At 40.0% G+C, this 23771-nt stretch overlaps 2 protein-coding genes across 3 annotated transcripts in view; both read right to left on the bottom strand.

The window, feature by feature from the left end:
- The window catches only part of hectd4 (HECT domain containing E3 ubiquitin protein ligase 4), a 40650-nt gene extending 31244 nt beyond the window's left edge, over positions 1-9406 (bottom strand). The window contains exons 1-8 of one of the 2 annotated variants that reach the window (XM_086313818.1): positions 8727-9406; positions 5112-5665; positions 2942-3031; positions 2728-2855; positions 1933-2041; positions 698-836; positions 302-472; positions 4-202 (exon numbers count right to left, since the gene is read on the bottom strand). In XM_086313818.1, the coding sequence (XP_086169944.1) occupies positions 4-202; positions 302-472; positions 698-836; positions 1933-2041; positions 2728-2855; positions 2942-3031; positions 5112-5665; positions 8727-8873 (1537 nt within the window). In that variant the 5' untranslated portion in view covers positions 8874-9406. The remainder of the gene's footprint in view (positions 1-3; positions 203-301; positions 473-697; positions 837-1932; positions 2042-2727; positions 2856-2941; positions 3032-5111; positions 5666-8726) is intronic. The other variant, XM_086313819.1, reaches the window with a different exon arrangement.
- Positions 9407-10475: 1069 nt separating this feature from the next.
- Positions 10476-23738, bottom strand: LOC147317138 (uncharacterized). Its single transcript, XM_086313816.1, has 7 exons — positions 23106-23738; positions 15789-15921; positions 15016-15150; positions 13700-14655; positions 12959-13088; positions 11000-11119; positions 10476-10847 (listed from the first exon to the last, which is right to left on the bottom strand). The coding sequence occupies exons 1-7, from the start codon at positions 23596-23598 to the stop codon at positions 10670-10672; spliced, it is 2145 nt and encodes a 714-aa protein (XP_086169942.1). The 5' UTR covers positions 23599-23738; the 3' UTR covers positions 10476-10669.
- Between the last annotated feature and the right edge of the window lie 33 nt (positions 23739-23771).

The raw sequence follows: 23771 nt of genomic DNA, 5'->3' as shown, positions 1-23771 counted from the left end.
TACCATTACCAGACTGCTCCTCTTTGACAGTGTTGGTGATTGCAGAGCCTGTGAGAGCAGCCAATGTGGCAGAATGGGAGGCCCGGAAGCGTGACATTCGACTTAAGAGAAGTTCATTCAAGCACTTGGAGGACTCGCCTTCTTTGCGAGTAAGGATAACCCTCTCCTGCAAGATGTCTGCAACACACAACCCTGTCTGTGTCTGCACCATGTATAGGAGAGAGAAGACATCAAAGATTTAATGAAGACACAGACAAAATAAATACTGCTGAGACTATATTGCAGGGCACGAGATACTCACCGACAAGTGAAAGACATCCATGAAGACAGAGTGGCCTTTCTGTGTTTTCTCATTGAGGCTGGCTGGGGACCACACCCAGTACAGATAGGTTCCGTCTGAGCAGAGGTGCAGTGTGGTCATGCTGCTGCCCACGGGGAAGTGATGGGCTGGCATGGGCACAATCTGGCACACCTGAAGAGAAAAGAGTGAAAATTAGCCTTAGGTATTAGTTATACTTGAATTTTGAGATACCAAATTAAACAGTACCCCTCTGTGTCCTTTGTACCTGCGATGAATAAAGAAAAACATTCTCCCACTAAGAACTTCATGATCTGTTGAGATTATACATCCCATCTACAGAATTTACAGAATAAGTCCACATACATCTTAAAATAGAGTAATGAAAGTAGACAGTACCTGGAGGGTGAATGGATCAATGACCTGGCACAGCTGATGTGGCTTGGCATCAAAGGATGAGGGACGGTGGAGGAGGCGGCCGCTGCTGAACACCACCCAGCCGGGCTCCAACTCTTCATTTCGACAATACACAAATCCCCTATACAAACACATAGCACTGATTCCTTTGGTCTGCATTTGGAGTTTATTCCAAGTCATACTAAAGATGCTCAGGCAGCTCACTAAAACATTTTGTTGGTTTATTGTTTAATTTGTCACTCAACTGTGAGTTTTTGGTCAAATCCTGTAGCTACCACAAATTAAATCAAACCTTACAATCAATAAGAATCCAGAAATGTACGGTATGTGTTGATCGTATAAAAACTGACAGTGTGCCTTCCTTCTTTTTACGCAGTCACTTTGCTTTGTTGACCTTAATGAGAGTAGACTTTGACAAGTTATTGACAGCATATTGTCTAACTGTTGGGAAGCTACTTGTCATACTGAGTGTTGCTGTGAATAGCCACAGTAAGAAGAGAAAATGTGAGACGAGCAGGATGGGTTAATCAGCGTCAGTACAAATTCCCATCAGGACACAAGCAGCTTACTGCAACTCTGTCTCTTTTTGCAAGGCGGCACTCAAAGCATCTGTCTTTAACTCTAATTTAAATCAAATTCTCAAATGGGAATTTTAGCTTTTTAAGGTAATATTTCTGAGACCGATTAAAAAAAAACCCAAAAACAAATAACAAAAACCCCCAAAGATACTTAAAGCATGCAGTTAGCAATACCCTGGCCTGATGCGTGCTACTTCTTTCATACAAGCTGCTTTGCAAACAATAGCTAGAATTACAACCATTTACGTTGCAGTTGAAATCCAAATATCTGTTTTGTAAGGTCACAGTGTGCTTTGCCCTTCAGAAGCTGGCTGACCAATAATGCATGTATACCCTCATAATGTCTCTGGACAAATTCTGGGCTCAATCAGCTCTAAAAAACATTATTTGAGGATCTAGTTTTCAGCAAAGTATGCAATTCGTTACAATATCATTAAATTAAATAAACCAAATAAATCAGTAACATGAGAGAATATAACTATATACAATAGGAAATGTTTTTTAAATGTCTAGGAAATAATGCCTTTCAGTGCACAAGTATTTTTTGTGATTTTTTTTTTTTTTGCTTCATTCTTTCTTCCCTCTGTTCTCTGAATGCTGAAGAGAGAGGAATGGAGGCTAGAGGTAGTGTCACATTACCTCAATGTCCCATGTAAACCAGAGCCAAGCTTGCTGAGTCCTCTCCCAGAGGAGTTAGTGGTATATAGATATAGCCCATCTGTGGCTAGACAGCGTCCCAGGTCAGTATCTGCAAAACACAGGCACCAATGGAATTCAGTAGGAGGTAAATGAAAGAAACATCAAAGACAGCTGAATAACCTGTAGGGGCAGGGATCAACAAAAGAGTGGACAAAACCAGGCAAGAGAATTAGGATGCAAAAAAAGTGGACCAAGTCTTTGTTTTGCAGACTTTTGCAAATTCAGAAATAGTGATGTCTTCAGAGATCTGATAAAAAAAAAAAAAAAAAAAGACTTAAAATGAACAGATCCATTTAGCTTGAAAAATAAATGCTCAGATTTACTTTATGGCTCAATAAAAATAGATGTACAGTATGCCCTGTTCAGCTTCCATCACACGTCAGATAGTCATCTGTGAGACAGAGAGACATCACTCCACTTCCTCTCTTTTATCCACTTAAGATCTTTAGTTTCAACTCAAGACAAAATGTTTTCTCTATATGTGACATCGAATGAAACCCAAAGAGGAACAATGGTCTTTCCACCCTTGATAATTGCTTGGATTTAAGATGCATTTCAAACAAGTTCAGTGAATAAATAAAACAGGAAGGAAGTATTATGATGGCAAGTGAGACAAGGAGCATCTTTTCCACAACTTACATTCCAGAGAACTAAAAACTTTCAACCATGGCTGCATATTATTTATATCTTTTCATTTTAAGTATCACAAAAACTTTTTCTGAAATTGTTTTCTACCTTTACTCTCTGCTCCTCCAGCAGAATTATCTGGTGTGGGCAGCATGTCCTCAAAACCCCAGGAAACACAATGTTTTCCCCCCAAGAGGCAGGATGGAGACCCCGGGCCTCCTTCCAGGAGCAAAAGTCTTGAACAGGAGAAATATAATGTAGTTACATGTTGGGGAAGTTATTAGGCATTGTCTTTCAGTTAAATCAAAACAGTTTCCCTCACCTGTACAGTACGTCTGACACAGGGAGGTGGCCCAGATCAGTTTGTTTCTGCAGCAGGTGAACTGTGTGGATGAAGGTCTTCAGGGATCCCCTAGAAATGAGTTTGGCAGATTATTCAAGAGAGCTCAACGTGAAACACAAGTGAAAACTCATTGTTAATCTTTCCTGGAGCCGCAAGAGGAATAATAACTTGGCATGAATTATGGGCAGGATCTGATGTAAATTTAAAAAATTTAAAAGAGATTATGCCACATTGAGCAATCTTCTTAACTTTTACAGATTTTACTCAGTCAAGAATTAATTAACTTATGGACCACGTTCAGGTGTGTGTATTTTAATTCTAAAAACAGTCTACGAAATCAACTAAAACCCAATGCTTGTACCAGAGAAAGGGTTAAGCTATGAAATTATCACTCGTATGTTTATAATAACATTTAATAGTGCTACTGGGAGTATTAAAATCAACAACTAAGACCGAGAGACACCATCAATGCAAGCCTCATGAAAGTGAACCCCGCAATGCCATACTATGTAAACATCTAAACAGCTGATATCAACGTCCTGTGCAGTCCATTTGCTTACATAGCCCTCCTATACAGAGAATTTACTAACCAACTCCAGATGAGGTGGAGGGGGGGAGAGAGGGTGGTTAAAGCTGATAGCCCTTTAATTAGCTTCCACTGCTGGGTGAAAAAGCATCAGGGCTAGATAGTTCCCCACAACAAAGAGCTCTCTGCCTCAACAGAAGGTGAACAAAGAGTGGAGAGTTCTGGTTTTGACAAGTCAAGATCAGCTGTCACCAACAGAAGCTTGAGCTCAGGCACAAATACAAAAACTAAACAAACAAGGATATTCTGCTCATCTGTGCAGAAAAACTAAAAAACAAACAAACCAGATTAAAGATTAGCTTCTTCAGATATATTTTTGTGTGCTTGCTTCTGTTCTTTGCACGCAAGAATACATGAATATGTCTGACAAGTTGAAAGGGTAAGGGTAACGGCGCAATTTACAAGCATTGTTTGGGTCCACCTGTCCCCTGAAAGGAAAAGGTCACTTTAAATCATAATAAAGGTGCTCTGAGTTATCACATTTAGCCTATAATATAATATTTCTGTGTTTATGTGTGTTGAGGTGAGCAGTCTTTTCTAGGATAACAATGCCTCCACATCAATAGGGTACAAAGGAACACTGAATGAAAGTATGTAACTTATATGAGTCAGAAGTTTCACCAGATCTCAAATCAAATGAACACCTGTGGGAGATTATGAACCAGAATGTAAGACAGAGCTCCCCACTATCCAATCAAAACACCAAACAAGGTAAAGTCTTGATATATTTTCGAAGAGTTCTAGAGAATGAACAAGGCACAATGAAGAGCAAAACAGCTTCATTAAAGCTGTTTTCCTGAATGTTTCTAGACAATACCTGATGTGAGTACATGTAGAACTATCCATTTAAATGTCTTTTACATTTTATCTCCCTTGTACAAACTCTGTGTGAAGTTTACTGAAACCGATGTGGACATATGTGAAAATAGTGCAGGTAAAAACCTGGTAAATTTAAAGTCAATCGCCCTGTCCTGCTTTCTGCATGCTATTCTCAGGCAGAGCCCTCATCTAAACCAAACATCAGTATTTAGAAAGCAGCTGCCACGAATTATCTCCTACACACAAGGCCCCCCTGTGCTGCCTAATGAAGTTAATAACAATGACTGAAACTAAGAAGAAAAAAAGAAGTATTGTTTTCCAACAGCACTACTATCTTACTTCAACAGAGTGTAGTTCTGACTACAAGTTCATGGAGCCAAAAAGTCTGTTCATATCCATAAGCTTAAAATCATACCAAAATCTCAACTACTTCTTTATCTTACATTACAAATATCAAAGCAAGATTACCACAGTGCGTTGTGTGGTTCTTAAGAAAAAAAGTTAATAATTTAATGTTATTGCCTGATAACAAAAATTGCCACTTAAGAAGAGTATTGTTTTTTCTTGATAGCTTATTTTCACAGGTTTTGCACTTCAATGAGATCTTGTATGTAATCATTCAGTGAATACCATTAGTACAGCACACTGTCTACAAGACAAATGGTAAATGACAAGACAAGACAAAAACAGAATGATCCTAAGAAGGATGCAGGTAGAACAGCAAGGAGGAACGGATGGTCTCACCTGGCACAGGCAAGTGCCACGAGTGCAGCAGCAGCGTTTTCCCTCTGTCTGTGCGTTTGTAGGATCTGCGGCTGAGTGTGTCCATGCACTGGGCCTGACTCCTGGGCACCATCTTCTAGCCAGGAGCATAGCAGTCCCTCCAGGCCATTGAGGCAGTCAGCGGGCTCTTTGCTAAGGCTCAGCGGCTGGCAGTCCCGGAGGCAAGCTAGCAGTACCTCTGCTGTGACACCGCAGAGTGCTGGGTCACTGCGAGTTTGGGACTGTAAAAGGGGAAAGACCAGCAACAGGCCGACACGGGAAGTGAAGGGCGCCTGCTCGGGTTGCTGGAGCAGACCTTGTCTTTTGAGCAAGGCCAAGGTCTCCTCATCAGCCCCTCCAGTCCCTTCTCGCTCCTGCTGCTCCTCCAGGGCCAGCTGCCGCTGCGCCCCCCACAGGCCACGCAGGGCATTGAGACGATACTCCAGCAGACGGGCATATGCATTGCTCTGATTCCCACAGACAGCACGCAGACGCTCGGCAAGCTCTACCGGATTCTTGGTCTCAAATGTTAGAATCTATAGGGCAAAGGTAGTGGGAGAGAGGAAAAAAATCAGGTATTAAACTGTTCACTTTTTTCTTGACCATTTTAGAAAACAATAAACAGTGTATTATTTAGAGATGGGAGACAGTCTTTTGTTTCCTGGCAATGCTGGCTACAAACAAATGAAATCTTCCTTATCAGCAGAAACTTTTAATCAGAATACAGAAAAGACACTATGGAAGAAAAGAGGAGAGCAGTGAGGAATTTTATTCTTACTGACGTAAATTTAAATAACACAGCTGTGTTACACACAAGTGACATCCAAATTTTACTGGCGAAAAACTAAGAATTATTTGCAAAAACAGCAAGATGTTAAAATCTTTTTCAATTTGGCAATTTAAAAAAAAAACAATACGAAAAATCTTGTTCTTATGTAAAACGCCGCCATTCAAAAGTGGGGTATATACATGACTTATGAAATACATTTGGTTTATGAAGATCTGGTCATAAAGCATTTCCCTAGTTAGCTACGAATCATTTCCACAGAAGGAGCTCTTGTTTTTCCAAGTCTTTGGACTACGCAGTAATGGTCAGAGATAGCAAAGCACATATCCTATCACAAGTGAAACAATGTGCCTCATGTGCACTTAGGCAGCATTTCAGATATTGATTACACATGAATCATGGACTAGAAAAAAAAAATCCATTATAGCATTTAGCAGGCACAATTTGTATTGATTCAATTTCAGAAACGCTGCTTATGTTACAGTAACACCCCATAGCTGGATGCTGGGCCTTCACCTTGCTCTGCAAAAACTGCTGCAAGCGGATAAAAATAGTCAGCATCACAACACCTACGATAACGGCACTGAATGACCGAGCCAGTCTTAAAACTGGACACATGCCTTAAATGTGGAGGATCTGAATGTTACCAAGAATAAATAAACAAACAAACTGAGAGCCTAACAGTGACGCAAGAATGTCTTCTTATTTTATGTTTTAGTACCATTTAGTGGGACTACCCACTATAAATACAAAGTTCGCATTACTACACATAGCTCATCTATTTTGGCTTTGCTTGATAAAACACACGTTTTAGCATTTTATGTTAAGGATGAATCACGCTATACATTATGTAACCATACTCTTTTTTTCAATATCAGTGCTAATTCATAATTAATATGGAAGTTGAAGAATTTATTACCATAAAATGTCCATCATAAGAAACCCTGCTGTAGGTCATTATGAATGGTTATTTTACAGTAAAGTAAAGTTTTGCTTTGAAGCTTTACCGAGTCCTCAGTTTAAGCATTCTACTCTTACAAACATTTTCCAAACTGGAATCCTGAGAACTCAGTAGTAAAGAAAGGCTCTGGAAATGTTGTGTTTCTAACACAGGCACCTCTAGTGTTAAGAACATGGTGTGTGGAATTGTGCTAATAAACTGCTTCTTCCACTATGCAGAGACTATTCTGTATTTGAAAAGTTTTGGTGCCTACCAAGGCCTACCCCAAAACCAGGTGATCAAGGATAAACTGGTAATGCAGCTATTTGGGACATAGTTTGAACTAACAGAAAACATAAAAGCTGCATGTACAGATTCATGAGTTTGATTTGGTGGCCTTTCTTCATATAAGCCTAGCCCATTGTGACTGTAATTAAACATTCACAAAAACAAACCTGTTTTGTGGCTATTAGTACAAGAGTAAAGATAACATCATATAAACAAATATTCAGTTTATTGATCTTTTTTTTTTCAGATCCAAAAGATCTAAGCAAGGAATTTGGAAACATACATTTTAATTAAAATGTTATAGATAGATAGATAGATAGATAGATAGATAGATAGATAGATAGATAGATAGATAGATAGATAGATAGATGTAAAACTGATATTTTGTAAGAATAGTGCAGATTGCAATAATAAATATGTACACTATAAAGCTAAGAAAAACAGCTGCATTAAGGTGTAACACAGAAATATGCTTTAAAGCATCTGTAAGTGAAAGCCTTGAAATGCAAGTATGAACTCTTGTAAAGGTTAAGTTCAGCACACAATTCATAACTATTCCCACTTTATCATGAAGTTTGCTTGTTTAAAGCCAGTAACCATCACTGTCTGTTAGTCTACTACTCATCAACAAGCAACTCCGAGCACAAATTAGACCCCAGCTCATGAACATGTGACATGAAGACTGCCGCAAATATTCTCCACGGTCTGGTGGATCCTGCTAGATTCAAAACAAGGCACAGTAGGGAAATATCGAGTATGTAAATATGCGGTGTTAGCTCGTTGTTTCCATCAGAATCACTGTAAAGTTTCTGGTCATCTAACAACATTGATTCTTCCGGTTATGGGATGAGACTTTCAAAATAAAAGTCGTTTTAAAAGCTTAAACATTTGGTAAACAATAGAGTCTGCAAAACATAGCTTGTTTTGTGCTTCGAGAACAAGATTCAGAGCAGGAGAGATGAGAACTGTTTTTCCCCTGCGTTTGACAATGACCATAAAAACACTTCTCAAGGAAAGAGCAGCTATGTCACCTTTACAAAGACTAAATCTGTTTACTATGCACTAAATAAGCCAAGATCTAGTCAGGAAAAATAAAGGCATACATGCATGTGTTTAAGTGAAAAAAAGTAGGAGCTGTGTAGCTTGATACCTGAAGTACACCTCTAATTGACATATTAGCTCAACACTGAGTACAATATTAAGTACCAAATCAATATGACTTCCACATTAATATACTAGAAGAAAGACACTACGTAACATTAGAGATTTTAGAAATGAAATTTACCATGTTTGTAATAGGTTATATTTTGAAGGAAGGGGCAGGAATTGAGTTGACACGGCTCTCGGTTACCTTGATGGTAAATTTAGCAGGACAGGAAACTTGCAAACGTCTGCACTACCGTTATTACGGAGGGTGTGTTTCAGGTGACAGTCAAAACTAATTCTTACATTAAATAAACAAAAAGACATACTGATCTCATATATACACAAATGTTCCTGTATACAGCTCTTTATGTTTGTTTGCATGTGTGTGTGTGAGAGAGAAACTGAGCTGGAAAAAAGAGCGATGGCTTTTACCCACCTCTTGTTCGGTGTCCCCCTGCTCCGATACTCCAATTTCACTGGGCAGTTCGGCCAGATCTGTGACCCGAATGAGACCGTCGTGGAGAAAAATGGTCTCCTCCTTCACCGAAAGCCACTGGGACGAATCCACAGCCCCGGAGCCCATCGCTCTCCCCTCCGACAGCGTAGCCAAAGGGGTCGAACATTAAAAATTCAGTGACAGAATGACAGAAACGCCCTAGCTAGCCTGATAGCGACTCACAATAACATAACGGCCGTCAGCGCCGAGGTCTTATCTAATGGTAGTGTTTGACAAGGGAGACAAGCTAACTTGACGAGTGCCAGTCAGCGGGCGAGTTGTAGTGGCAGGTGTTCTTTACATTACATGGGTGCTCTGGTCATGCTAACAGCGGCTGCTAGCTGTCTGGCTCAGTTAGCTGAAGCGGAGCTAACTTACCGTACGGTATCGTTATAGCGTTACCGAGCAGAGTGGGCGTGACAGCCGTGCTAAATCCGTTATTGCGTCGCACCGTCTAAACGACAGTCTTTTCAAGACGCAAAGTGAACCTGTAGTACTCTCATTTCACGGCTACAACCCGACTGCAAGCAGCTCTACTAATGGCCCGGTATCTGTCAGTGCCTGGAGAAGATAATGAGAGTCACCAAGCTGTCAGTGCGACGCCATGTTTCCAAGGCCAACTAACCGCTCCCAGAATGCACCGCGTGCTAAAATAAAAGCTGTCTAAAGTCATTTATTTTGGTATCTAAAACCACATCTTATCACAGCTGTGAAATGACAAAGGCACATTTATTATTTAATTTAAAGATCTTTAAAAAAAAATCAATGTATTATTATTATTATTATTATTATTATTATTATTATTATTATTATTATTATTATTAGTGCCATCTGCCTCTATCACACCCTAACCCTAACATCCTCCTCTGTCACAACAACCTTTTGAATGTGCTCTTTCACTACATCCATGAACTTTCTCTGTGGTCTTCCTGTTTTCCTCCTGCCTGGCTGGAGACAACAAATTTTGTCCAGTATAGCTGCTAGCCCTCCTCTACACATGTCCAAACCATGTCAGATTTGCCTCTTTGTCTCCAGACCTCCCAATCTAAGCTGTCCCTCTAAGACAGTCTTAACATTTCAGCTCAGCCTTCTTTCTTTTTGTCAGTGCCACTGTTTCCAAACCATACCTCATAGCAGGTCTCACTGCCATCTTGTAAACCTTCCCCTTTACTCTTGCTGCTATCCTTCTGTCACAAACCACCCCTGAACCAGCCTGAACCAGCTCCACTCTCTTCTTGACCCTAGGTATTTAAACTTGTCCACCTTCACTGGCTCCTCGTAGCTTCACTGTTATACCTGACTCCATCTCATTCATAGACATGCATTCTGTCTTGCTTCTACTGACTTTTATTCCTCTAAAGAAAGAGCCAGTGGCTGAATATTCAAGCACTTAAATTTTTTGATTTACAGCTGCTGCATGCGGGAAGGCAAATCAGCTGTTGTTCTTTCTAAGGAAGTTGTGAAGTTTTAATGTAGACATGACAATAATTAAAATGTTGAATTCTTCCTTTACTGACTCAATGCTTTTCCATGATTTGGTGGGTTTGTAGCTTTAATCTTTATCTCTTTATTCTAGTTTTTTCCCTCACTGAGTCATACAATATACAGTGCAGATGACAGAGTGAATTTAAAATCAATTCAAAATCAAACAGAAACAATAAAAAGATTTAATTATGTTTTCATTCCACAATCCAATCATTTGCAAGTCCACATGCAAACGCTAACTTACATTTATAAGAATGTAATTACATTTATAAGACCATACTTTGCTAGTCGAGGGTCTTACTTCTTAAAATGCTGCAATTTTCCACCATCAGGGAGAAAGAGCAAAGCCTGCGTGAAATCTAAAGCTTATAACATTTATTGTTACTGCACATAGCAGCTTATTCTACAGTCATAATATCAGCTCCGCTTTCTAGCCTCAGGCATCGCTTATAAAGGCGAACAGGAATCCCTCTTTTTCTGTCAGTGCCTGAAATTCGCACCCCAGCAGAGTCTTTTTCCTCTATCTTCTTAAGCACTTGATGTAGGTCAGAGGCTTTAGTGAAGCCTCTAGAACAGCTAGGGAAAAAGACATAAAAATATCAGCAAGAGAACTCAGCACAGTAATCTGTTACAGGCAAACTGAGTGAACATATTAGACAAGGGGCTGGTACTGCTTTAACCGAAAAGTGTTAGAGATTAATGCGAATAAGCATATTGGAGCTTAAAACCTTTTTTTGCCGTGGCATTTTTCCTCGTTTGGCAGTGTAAAGCAATGCTGAGAGACGAAATGCAGCATGAGAGAATGCAGAATGCTTGGTCGCTTGAGGCTTTCAATCTGAACAGCCAAGCTGTAAAATTGACAAAAAGGACAAGTGACAAGTTAATTCTTGTATGTAAGGCAATAAGATCACTTGTAGGAAACCAGTTAGACATACAGTAGAGCAAGAAAAATTTCAGAAAGGGAATAATATCATTTATATCTCTCCACGTGTGATCTCAGAGATATAGGTTTAAAAAAAAAACATTACATTTTTATAAATAGTTATGAAGAAAAATACTGTATTCCTACTATGTAGTAGGCAGCAAAGTCCATAATCCAATATAAACATATCAAATATCATATTAAAACCATGAATGTATGCACACTGTGCCTTATTCTAACAAGAAATGACATACCTCGATCCAGGCATGCTTTTATTGTATTGGCAATGTGTTTGGGATTATCGTCATGATGACAAATGAAACCATTACCAATCAGAGGGTACTGCATGGCGGATCAAATTCTGTCCATACATTTTGGTGTTTGTGATTTCATGAATTAACCTCCATGTGGAAATATGTTGAGATTTGGCGAAAAGTGCTTTGGTAATCATCTTGTTGGTGCGAAAATGCTTTTTTTAGTCCTGCTAAACTGGGTTATCTTTGAAGATTTTCATTAATAGAAATGGGAAAAATGTTACTCACAAGTGGTCTAAAGATACCACTTAAAATTGATTCTTTCTAAGTGTTCTGTTATATGTAGTCACAACACCTGCTCAAAAGTATTCTTCAAGACCATTTAAAAAAAATTAAAGTTTGATTCCTTGGCACAAAACAAAAAGAAATAAGTGGTGGCTCAAGACTGTTCCACGGTAAGTATTTTTTGGCTGCTCCCTGTCCACATGTCACCCACATTGGGTAGGATTCCCTTTCTGGTGTAAACCCAAAGGGAATCTTGCCTGCAACTGAAGTTAAACCATAATCTTTTAGTTTATAAATAAACAAATACTTGGTATTGGAAAATATGCATCTTACAGTGTGCCGTCCCTCCTGCCATCACAGAAAATGTGGACTCTGATGGAGACAGAGTTACAGCTATTTCCAGTATTGCAACAGCAACGCAGTACTTATTTTGGATGGTTTCCTATTTTAACCAATATTATAGTTCCACTGGTCTTTAATGATACCGCTGCTACAGTCATTAGATTATCGGGGTGATTTCGGTTGAATTAATTCACAGCTGTGTAAGGCTCGTATTTCCTTAACCTCATTTGACGGTGTCATAACGCTAATTCCAGGGATAAGATTACTGGTGTATTAAATAAAACAATCGTGAATGAAGTAATTCCCAAGCTGTGAAGCTAGGATTACTTTTTAATGTGTTGACATCGTAAATTTTTTTCATGATTATTTATCTGTTCTACAGCCATAAACAGCAGCAGAACAGGGGGCAATCTTATTAAGGGGCAATTTGGTTAAACTCAGTACCTCCTTACATTTCATGCCTTTATCACCTCCTGCTCCCGCCTGGACCACTGAAATGCTGTCCTAGCTCGTCTGCCTATTTGAGCCATGTTCAGAACTCCCACATCACCCCCACCCTCATGTGCCTCCACTGGCTCCCAGTCAAGTCCTACAGCTTGCAGAAGAAATACTGCTCCTCACCTACGTCCTGGTTTTTAACTTCTGTGTGTAAAATGACCTTCGGCCCAGTAGAAATCAGATTTATAATTATTATTATTTAATCATTAATAAACCTTTATTAAAAAACACATTGTCCAGTCTTTGATCGGGGCAGCTAACTTCCTTTGTAAAATAGGCCGCCTGAATACGCCTGAATGCTGCATAGGTGTATAACATACAATTATGTGAACATAGAACATGCAAAACATAATGCAACACTTATGTCATATAAATAAAATTGTTACCGGCTGGTGCAGTCACAGTGATAGGCGGTCTTCGACTCCATGTTCTGGAGGCCATATCTTTTTTTCAAAGGAGGGATTTTGAATTTACAGTAGTCCAGATGTTTGAGGCTTTCACACAGGAGCTGGCTATCTACAGGAGCAAAAATATGTGCATATATATTTATGAGTGTACTCAGATTTCTTTACAGAACTGGGTATATTTGCTGGTTACTGATGCTGCTATTTTCTAGTAAAGATTAGCCCTCTTTTTTTGGCATTTGTAATTTGTAGTCAGCAACAATGATGATTAGCATTCTGTCCCATCGGTAACGACAGCTAATAACACAGCTGAGCAGCCTGGTAATTATTAATAGAATAATATCCTGAACTTCTTCTTTAAACACATACATTTCTCTGTTGAGCTACAATCAAACTGCTCATGTGGAAAACTAACTGATATACTAACAAATAAAAATAGCCTTGACAGTCATTCAACTCACTACCTTGCATACTTTCTAACCTCCCCTCTTGAGTATATTTTGTAATTAATAACTCAATCCCATTAATATTACAATTAAAATTAAATATAATAATTTGGATTGATCCAGAAGAACATGAATGTTTCCAACCAAAGTGAAAAATGACTAATTTTAAAAGCAACTAAAATATTAAATTGCATTTCAGATGCTCAAAATTAAAGAAAGAGGAAAATCAATGGCTTAACTTGCAGCTATAGCCCTGTCAGCAGCTGTACGCACTCACCTGTTATCTTATGCAACATTTTACTTTGTTTAAGGCTTCTCTCTGTATGGGTGCTTTGGGCTGTGGTGCTACCTGTGAGCCCCTGGTTTGAGTTATTCATTAGCAGATAGGAGTGCACCTGCTTTTGTGGCTCATCATCCTTATTAAGCGGGGCTGCTGTTTTTAGTTTTGCTGCAATGGGTGTTGCAAAAGTAGCCGTTATCAAAGTGTTTGATGTGAGTGTATTTGTTGTCTTTTCAACACCCAGTGTAGTCACTTTGATTGGTAATCTGTCCGTAGTCGTTTTCATATGAGATTTTGTTTCTCGTTCCAAACAGCTTTCACAGCCTGACTGAAAAGCATCACCCCTCACACGCTTCCTGTGTCCACAGCAGCCGTTTCTCTTGATAACGTCCTTGTGACTTTTGTTGGTTTTGGTCACTGCGGCTGTTGTTTGGTGCGGCTGAAGTTCTGGCATCTGTGTTAAAGGTGATGGTGCTGTAGATGAACTCTGCAGATCAGAATTTGAGCTGAGCTGTGGTGAATCTCGGCGTCTCAGTGTGGAGTAATCTGACAGGCCCACTTTGATATGCTGGCTTTTCTCGCTTTCTTTACTCTGTAAGCTACTTTTAGAAATCTTTAAAAGACCTGTTTCCACTGACGAAGCAGTGGCGTGTGCCTTTGATGTTGGAGGCAACTGTGAAGGTGCTGCTCCATGAGGTTTATGGCGTCTTCTGCATCCTCTTGCTTTTGTCCGTCTGCGGTGGAAAGTGTCTCCACTGGGTGGGTCTCTGAATCTACACTGATGCTGAGTTTTAGATGACTTTCTGCGAGGGGGGCTTTGAGTTACATGCTGCTCCTTGTTACTTGGTAACTTGTTGGTGTCAGTGTCCGCATATTTTTGCTCAGCATCAGAGGTGTTGTAGGGGAGGGGGCTTTTGAAGACAGCATATGGAGCTTCTTTGGCTACTTTGCACCTATAGAGAGAGTACAAAGACTTGTTACAACAAAAGAACGTAAAGGAGAACCATTTTCAAAACGTTAAAAAAACATTCTGCTCAGCACATTTCTTATCATTTCTTATTTTCTTACTTTACTTAAATAGATCCTAGCTTTTGAGGAAGATAACGATAGTGACACAGTGGAAATTAAAGACCTACTGGCAGAGTTTAAGGCATGTTAATACAAGCTGCAGAAGTGCATCTGCCACTCAGGCTTCCAAAGCAACCATACCAACACTGTTCACAGAACAACCCCTTTTCTATGGTACTGAGCAACTGTTGTGTCTAATAATATGCAGTCAAAGTATCAAGCAACAGTGTCTGTGCCTCTCTTACATCCCCCACCAGTACATCTCAGTGCACCGCCTCTGCTGCTTGAGCTCAAAGCAGGGAATCCGGAGGATGTTGAAGAAGCTGTAGCCTACCATATTAGAAAAGCTATCATTCACGTCCAGAAGGCACTGTCGAAACCTAGTTAGAGGCAGAAAAAAGAACGAGGTGAGTCAAAGTTCAAAAAGCAGTCCAGTCAATAAACACACGAATGGCAAGTGTTTCGTCATGTTTGACTATTCCCAAACATTTTATAACCACATCCGTGTGCTTCTTTGGGATGAACACCAAAAAGTACACACAGACTTGTCAAGACTGGATGATTTTACAAAATAAAATCACAGCACATACATAATATGTATAAGGAATGGAATGCCCTCCAAATACTGCAGAGCAGCGTGTTCACTCTTGAAATCAGTTTATCTGGAGGGGTGAGCGCAGTGATGCATTTATTACCCCTTTATAAACAGTTATGTCACATGGCCCCGGGCTCGTCTACTTAAATCGGTTTGCGTTTACTGGCACCCTGCCAACATGACACGATAGGAACTTTCCTCCGAGTTTATTAGTCGGAAGTTTAAGAAGGCATTAATACTGATAAATTCAGCCTTTGAGCAAATCTGCCTTTACCTGACTTTCCATGCCAGCCAGGGCAGTATGTGGAGATGTCAGGGGGTGGAAAGTGAATTAGTGGTTGCAGGAGTTTCCCTTGAGGCGATGAATACTTGGAATCCTGCCTCTGTGTTAAAGATGCCCGGTGGGTGTGTTCTGACGCTCACCTTTGGTCACACTCACAGTGTGAGACGGTGAAGAGGTTGCGGTTGAACACTCCATAATTCACCGTAAAGGCCGGGATGATCTGCAGGCAGTGGTCGTGCTCACGGCAGCATCTGTCTGTACCCTCAAACATCCCTGTGTGCAGGATTTAATCACACATCAAAGGGCACTTTGCTTGGAAGCAAAGCTTTTTTTCAAGCAAAAGATCACATACCTGATTTGAAAGAAAAAGCTGCAGACTTCAAAGGCAGTTATTTGAAAATTAAAAATGTATGGGTCACAAGATTTTCAATTAAATTAAAAACAAAACAAAACCCTGAGCCACATCTTTTTGATGTGACTATCATATAAAAATATCAAGCACCTCTTAATTAGATGTTTGGAATCTAAGTAGATGAGTGATTATTTTGGGGAGAGGGTAAAACAGCTATATCACATTTTATAGTTAAAAAACAAAAAGAAATCCATTATTCTTATATTGGCATCTAAGGGTGATAAACATGATAAACAAAGGGCACAATCTGGCCTGAGATTTGACTCAGTATAGGTTTACATAGCAAAGGTTATCGACTATGAGGCCATCTGATGTACTCCTATGTGGGAGTCATACCTGCATACGTGCTGATAAGAGTGTTTGATAAAAATAATGTCTATTTTGTTCTGTCCTATACCATCTCAGTTTACAGTTTTTCTCAGTTGCTTTGGTGCATTTCTCACAACAGAATTAAACTTTGCACAATAGTTAGTTCAACCTCCACAACATGTAGTCGTTTTGGCACAACCTTGTGGCGGTTTCATGCTCATTTCGTCCAAAGGCAAATGCCTTTGGACATGAAGCAGTTGAGTAAGTACAAATATCTAAAGAATGGTCACTTTTGACTTGCTATTCATCACTATCTCCTTGCTTTTATCATGAATGTCACAATTATTTATACTTGTACCGGCTGAATAGTCATTGTCCTTACAACTAATAGTCTTCATTTCATTGCTTGTGTCAGTGCACTCAAAATTGTTGAACATCTTGTCAAACAATTTGTACACCCATTTTGAAAACCCTATTTTTAAGGAGTTTCCATGAAAATCTCCATAAATTACTTTTCTCAGGTGAACCTTATCTCACACTAATGAAAATTGGTGTGTGTTACTCTTACTTGCAACCAATGAAAAGCCTCTTCTACCCAGTCACAGGTGAATCGCATTACAGTATCCCCTACTCTACAAGTATATATATATAATGTAAACCAACAGACAGGATTGGCATGAGGTGCATACTGAAGCTACAAAACTGCAGAACATGGAACGTCAGCCTTGTGGAAGAGGGGTGAGAATCAGTGGAGGACAAAACCGGGTAAGAAGAGGCCAACCACATAGACACGTTCCTGACGAAATCAGGGCAACACTTGTGGATCATGTGATAAACCATGGCCTCACAATGGCCGAGGCTGGTCGAAGGGTGCAGCCAAATGTTGGGAGAACTACTGTAAGTTCTATTATTCAGACATTTTGTTGGGAAAACAGGTGAGCATACTGTAATGTAGTTATTCAGCACAAACTAATTTGCTCTGCACTTTCATAGTCATACAGGAGACTTGCATTAGGACATGACCTTATAGATCTTTACATATATACGTACTGTAACTGAAGCGCAGACTTGGCCCAGGTGTGGCATAGTGTGCTGTGGTACAATACAGTAATGCTGTAAAGAAAGGAGTTTTGAATGATAGTCCTGTAACAATTACTGTAAGCATGTTTGCGCTTACAGTTTTTCTCAGTCGATTTGGTGCGTTTCTCAGATCAGAATTGAAATTCTCATAACTATTAGTTCAACCTCCACAACACTCAGTCATTTGTGCACATCATAGTAGCAATTTCTCCTCCCTCTGAACAAACTGCAAATGATTTTGGACATGAATCAGTTGCTTCCATACATTTCCCTGCTGCTTTCTGACATTTCCATTTGCTTATGTCATGTCAGTCAAAAGTAATCATACCTATGGATGCTGAATAGTCGTTCCCAATAAAACTAATAGTCATACATCCATTGCTTGAGTCATCACACACAAAATTGTTGAACTAGTTATCACATGCCAAATATTGGCCATCTGTCAAGCAAATCCTATACCTTTCTGTATCATTTTTCCTGGAAATGTCTCCGAAATTGAACAATTGATCTCAGGTGAATTACAGCTGTCACTCATGAGGAGGCGTGTGAAAGTTTAGGTATGCAGGTATGCAAACAGTAATACACTGTACTGTACTGTGCCATCTCAGACACATCACATGTTACTGTACTGTATTTGCAATTTCACAAAAAGTTCACTCTGCACCACATAGGATTGTAAGACAACCTCGCGGAGGCGGAAGAGGGCCCCTTTTTACCCCACAGCAAGAAGAAGCCATTTGTGCAATGGTCATTGCAAACAATGCAATAAAGCTGAGAGAAATACAAAGCGCTGTCATAGAGAATTACACGGTATTTGGCAATATTGAATCTGTTTCAATTTCAACAATTGACAGAGTACTCAAGAAAAATGAAATCCACATGAAGCAATTGTATAAAGTGCCATTTGAACGAAACAGTGACAGGGTGAAGGAGATCCGTCACCAGTATGTGCAGGTAAAGCTGGTCTTCTATGTTCTGCACTGCAAACTGTTTTACAGTACTTCGTAGTTTCATGCAGTACACTTGCAATTCCACAGCACATACTCTACAATGTGTTTTACCAAATGCATGCATACTGTTTGTTACTGTACACAGGCATATTGTGACATTGCATTTCTGTCTCTCTCTAAAGCGTGTACTGGAGCTGGAAGCCAGGGAAACACTGCACACATTCATATATGTTGATGAGGCAGGTTTCAATCTGGCCAAAGGCAGAAGGCGTGGAAGGAATCGCATTGGACAGAGGGCAACCACTGAAGTCCCTGGTCAGCGCGGAGGGAATATTACCATGTGTGCAGCCATCTCAGACAACGGCGTCCTCACCCATATCCCCCTTCTTGGTCCATACAATACCCAACATCTCCTGACATTTTTAGACACTCTTTACAGGGACCTAGTCCCTGAGAATGAGAGAGGTGGAGGCCAACTCAGCAAGTATGTTGTTGTCTGGGATAATGTCCGTTTTCACCACTCCCATCAGGTCAGAGAGTGGTTTGCAGCACATGACAGAATTCTGGTTGAATATCTCCCTCCATATTCCCCATTCCTTAATCCAATTGAGGAGTTTTTCTCTGCCTGGAGGTGGAAAGTTTATGACCGGCATCCACATGAGCAAATGGCCCTGCTAGCAGCCATGGATGCAGCATGTGACGACATCACAGCAGGGTCCTGCAGAGGATGGATTCGCCACTCTAGGAGATACTTTCCTCGCTGCATTGCGAGGGATAACATCTGTTGTGATGTAGATGAAAATATGTGGCCAGACAGACAGGAACGTCTGGATGTGCCAGAATGATTTACTGTACTGTTACATGTGCTGTTTATTGTTCACATTAGTGCACAGCTCTACCAAATGGGTGATTTTATGTTTACATGTATTCTACAGTGAACAAGTGACTGTAGCATATTTTTCTTTTGCACAATTCTGTAGGATTACAGTTTTTTACAGCCGCTAGGACACATTTTACAATACTTAGGTCACTTTTGCAAAACTCTTCACACAATTCTCCTAACTGACCTTCAGCTTGGCAAAGCAGTTCATTTCACATTCAAAATGCACTACAACTACCAAAACACTTTATTCAGGTCTCAAATAAACTCATTCTTCCAGAACACTAGCAAAGGTTGACAGCCAACAAACACACTTTGTCACCCACAAAACAATGACCTAAAAAACACTAACAACATATAGCATGACACAGTGTTTTCTTGTGTAAAACAAGGACACATCTCTGTTTAGAATTTCAATATATGTTACTGGAATGAATCAGACATCATGCAGAATTCGTTAATATTTGTTTATGTATTTTTATTTTTTTGCACTAAGTAATCCCAAAATACAAGAATTTGTATACACACCATCCACTGATACACATACAATAGTAATGCTATTCTACTCGGTCTTCTCCATTTGGCCACAGGTTCTCATCCACATCACATCTTATGCCATCTAGGGCAATACACCTAGGAAAGAATCTTCTGGCATGCCAGAATTGAAGGAGTTGAAAAATTGAAGGAGTAACACCTGTGTAGATGTTCATCTACAATGAGAATAAGCTGTGGCTGGTTAAACTGCATTTTTAGATTTAAAATATGTTTCAATAAAATATTGCTGTTGAATTTTGCTGTCTTTTTAAGTTTTGCATTGTGTTATTGTTTTGGCCATAAGTTTAACAGTTTTGAAAACAGTATGTAAGTATATGCAAAATGTCCTGTACGTACAAAGATTTTTGGCAGTTGTTGTGTCTGAGTGAGAAAATAATTCATGAAATTTGAGAGATGTAGTCATTGAATGCATTTTGTGCCAAAACAATGATAACTGATCCTCAGTTTGGCCCACATAGACTTCTGTTGTGCTCACTGTGTGAGGAGTTTTGCAAAAGTGACCTAAGTATTGAGAAATGTGTCCTAGCGTCTGTAAAAAACTGTAATCAATCAATCTTTATTTATAAAGCACTTTTCATACAGAAAAAATGTAGCACAAAGTGCTTTACATAGTTAAAAGCAGCCCACCCCACCCTCCAACTCACTCCCCACACTCTCAATACACATATATCCCCCCACCCCCACCCACACACACATACACACACGCGCACACTTAAAGAGTAAAAATTGGGCTGGGCTCGCATGAGCCAAGTGAGGAAACATTATAACAGAGAGCCGTCTGCACCGGGAGCCGGTCACAGACCGTAGCCTCCGGGCTGGGCACACAGCAGGAGGGAGGCCAAGGAGCCCCCCAACCAGGCTGAGAGGACCCCAGAGACCCAGCAGCCACGGTCAATAACAGCCCCGGTGCAGAGAGCGCCCTCCGAGGAAACACTGGAGATATGACGCAATACGATATATACAGGGTAAAATGATAAAATAAATAAGAACAGGATACAATATAAATATAAATATAAATAGAGTAAGAAGATTAAAAAATGAATAAGAATAAAATCAAAAAATATTAGGTAAATCCTAAATTAATAATAGAATAACAGGATAGAATAAATAAGCATAAAAAATAAATAAACGCTAAGTAAAAGCTAAATTAAAAAGGTGGGTCTTGAGCCTGTTCTTAAAAACATGTACGTTCTCTGCGGCCCTGAGCTCCTCCGGCAGGCTGTTCCACAGACGAGGACCATACCACTGAAAAGCTGCCTCTCCGTGAGTATGTGTCCTGACTTTAGGGACAATCAAAAGGCCAGTACCAGAGGACCTCAGGGTCCGCGAGGGTTCGTATGGTAAAAGCAGATCTGAGAGATAAGAAGGCCCAAGACCATTAAGACATTTAAAAACCAATAAAAGAACTTTAAAATCGATCCTGAAACACACGGGGAGCCAGTGCAGCGATTCTAAAACCGGTGTAATGTGGGCCCGCCCTCTGGTCTTCGTCAGCACACGAGCTGCCGAGTTTTGCAAGAGTTGTAAAGTTGAAATATTCTTCTTAGGAAGACCAGAGAGCAGGGCATTACAGTAATCAATGCGACTGGTAATAAAAGCATGCATCAGCATCTCCGTGTTGGCCCGAGAGAGAATAGGGCGGACTCTGGCTATATTTTTTAGATGATAAAATCCAATTTTGGTTACATATTTAACATGTGGGATAAAACCAAGCTCAGAGTCAAAAATAACACCCAGGTTTTTCCACTTGTAGCGAAGGACATAGTGAAAATGCCTCTAATTTAGACAAGAGTTTCTCTCTCTGAGCCTCAGGACCGACAATTAAAACTTCAGTCTTGTCCTGGTTAAGCTGTAAAAGTAATTACAAACACTTCTACACAATGGAAATGTGAAACGTACGTATTCAGTGTCTCAGTTACTCCCAAGACTCCCATAACATCTACAGTGACTTTACTGCACATTTCAGATGGCTGTACAGGTAGGCCATAGTGCTGTCGTCAGCATTTTCAGATGTCACCAATTGTTTTTGCAATGGGAAACACTGAAATTATAAACTGTCATAGTGGAAACATGACAATGCCATTTGACTATCTTGTTCATAAAGATGGTGTCAAGACTTTTCATTTTGATGGCACTGACAGTTTCATTGACATGGATACTTGCTTTTGAGGTATGGATAATCAATTCTGTGCATGTGACGTGCTTTTGCAGGCTATCCACTAGGTTTTGCAGTTTGCACTAATTGTTTTGGGAAATGCACTAACTGCTGTGCAAATGTTAATGGTGTTCTGAGGAACGCACCAAAGCGACTGAGAAAAACTGTAATTTTCCTTTACAATTTATGGTTTTCAACATGCCATGCATGCTGTCCAGACTTGACATGTCATTGGGAAGCACCTACAAAGAAATCCGTCACAATGAGAACATGTTCAAACCATTTGATTTTGTGACCAAAGGTGCTGGTGTAATGACTTGTAATTGTGACAGCCCTGACACTTTGATATAAGTACTTGCTTTTGATGAATATATTATCTGTTTTGATTAAGGGACTTGCTTTTGAAGCATTGACTACTTATTTTGAGCTACTGACTTGCTTTTGACCAACTGACTTTTCTTTTTGATGAAGTGACTCACTTTTGCAAGTTATCCACCATGTTTTGAGGTTTGCACTAATTGTTTTGAGAAGAGCCTTAGTAGTGGTGCAGAGATCAATTCTGTTGTGAGAAATGCACCAAAGCAACTGAGAAAAACTGTAATGATCTCAGCCTAGCTAAAAGTTGCCAGGGTCCAGCACTGTGGAGCTGCCCTGCTGGACAAACTAGGAAATGGCATTATTTCTGAATTACTACAAGCATTTTTTACTGTATTGTGTTCTGCAAAAGAAATAGGTTTCCCCTTTTGAATAAGGGAGAAGCCAGAAGTAGCTTTAATTGGGACATAGTGGTCAGTAATATAAGCCGAAGTGAGTTTCATTTTATTCTCATTTCAATTTAAATCCTTATTGCTATCAGTGAGAACACTTTCTGGTATGTCTAGAAAATGACAGGGATATTAGTTCTTTTAATTGAGGTGATTTTAGCGACAAGCAGCTTGAGAGGTTTGGATTTTAAATGTTCTTTCACGAGGCTTTCTGTAAGCACTGCTGGAGATTACAAACACCAGGGAACTACAACTCACTTGTCTCCTCTTATCGCCAAAGTCCTCGAAAACCTCAAACAGGCCAAATATGTTTTAATCACAAAGTCAGAAAACCAGAATTCAGCAGTCTCACCTAATTCTTCATATCCGTCCGCCGTACTTCCACTGCCGCACCACAACGTGCCCGGGAAGATCCAGGCGCGTTTTCTCCGAGCTTTTCTCTCTGTCTCATCTGTTCTTGTGCGTATGGTGAGCTGTGACGCACTGGAAGCTTCGAGGTGAGCGCAGTCGGCTTTCTGCAGCGCCAATAATATGCTGCTGATATTAAACCCATAGCTTACCTCTTGACCACGTGTGTTGCTTGTCTTGCAGAGACTGTGATATCTTTCTGTCATCTGTGGACTGAGGTTTACTGTGCATGTTACCAGTCTCATATCTTGGGACCAGATGGTGAAGTACAAGGAGCGCACGCCGACTGTGTCTTCGTGCAGAAAGGAAATACGCGTCTGTACGTTACCACGAATCGATGTAAAACAGTAGAGACCCGGTCCGACCATATCTTGTGCTTTTGATAAAATGATTGCTGATAAGAAGTAAAAAAACTGAAGTACACATCTGCTTTTCATCTCAAAGTATTGGGTCTATAGTCGGTCCGGTTTAAGATACTGAAGTTAAAAATGATGACAGTGTATTTGTAGTCCAGTCAGCTTAAAGGCATCTGTCCCTGAAGAAACATTCGAGAAGTAAGGTTGAAGTTCATAGGGTCTTTATAATGCCCCTCCGATGCTGAGAAACTTGA

This window comes from Aulonocara sp. 'chitande type north' Nkhata Bay, linkage group LG12, assembly GCF_057382095.1.
Source record: "Aulonocara sp. 'chitande type north' Nkhata Bay isolate Kocher_YH1m ecotype deep benthic linkage group LG12, A_spYH_male_GT1.1, whole genome shotgun sequence".
Taxonomy (NCBI): Eukaryota; Metazoa; Chordata; class Actinopteri; order Cichliformes; family Cichlidae; genus Aulonocara; species Aulonocara sp. 'chitande type north' Nkhata Bay.
Note: the sequence above shows the minus strand (reverse complement) of the source record. Positions and strands in the feature narration are given on the sequence as shown.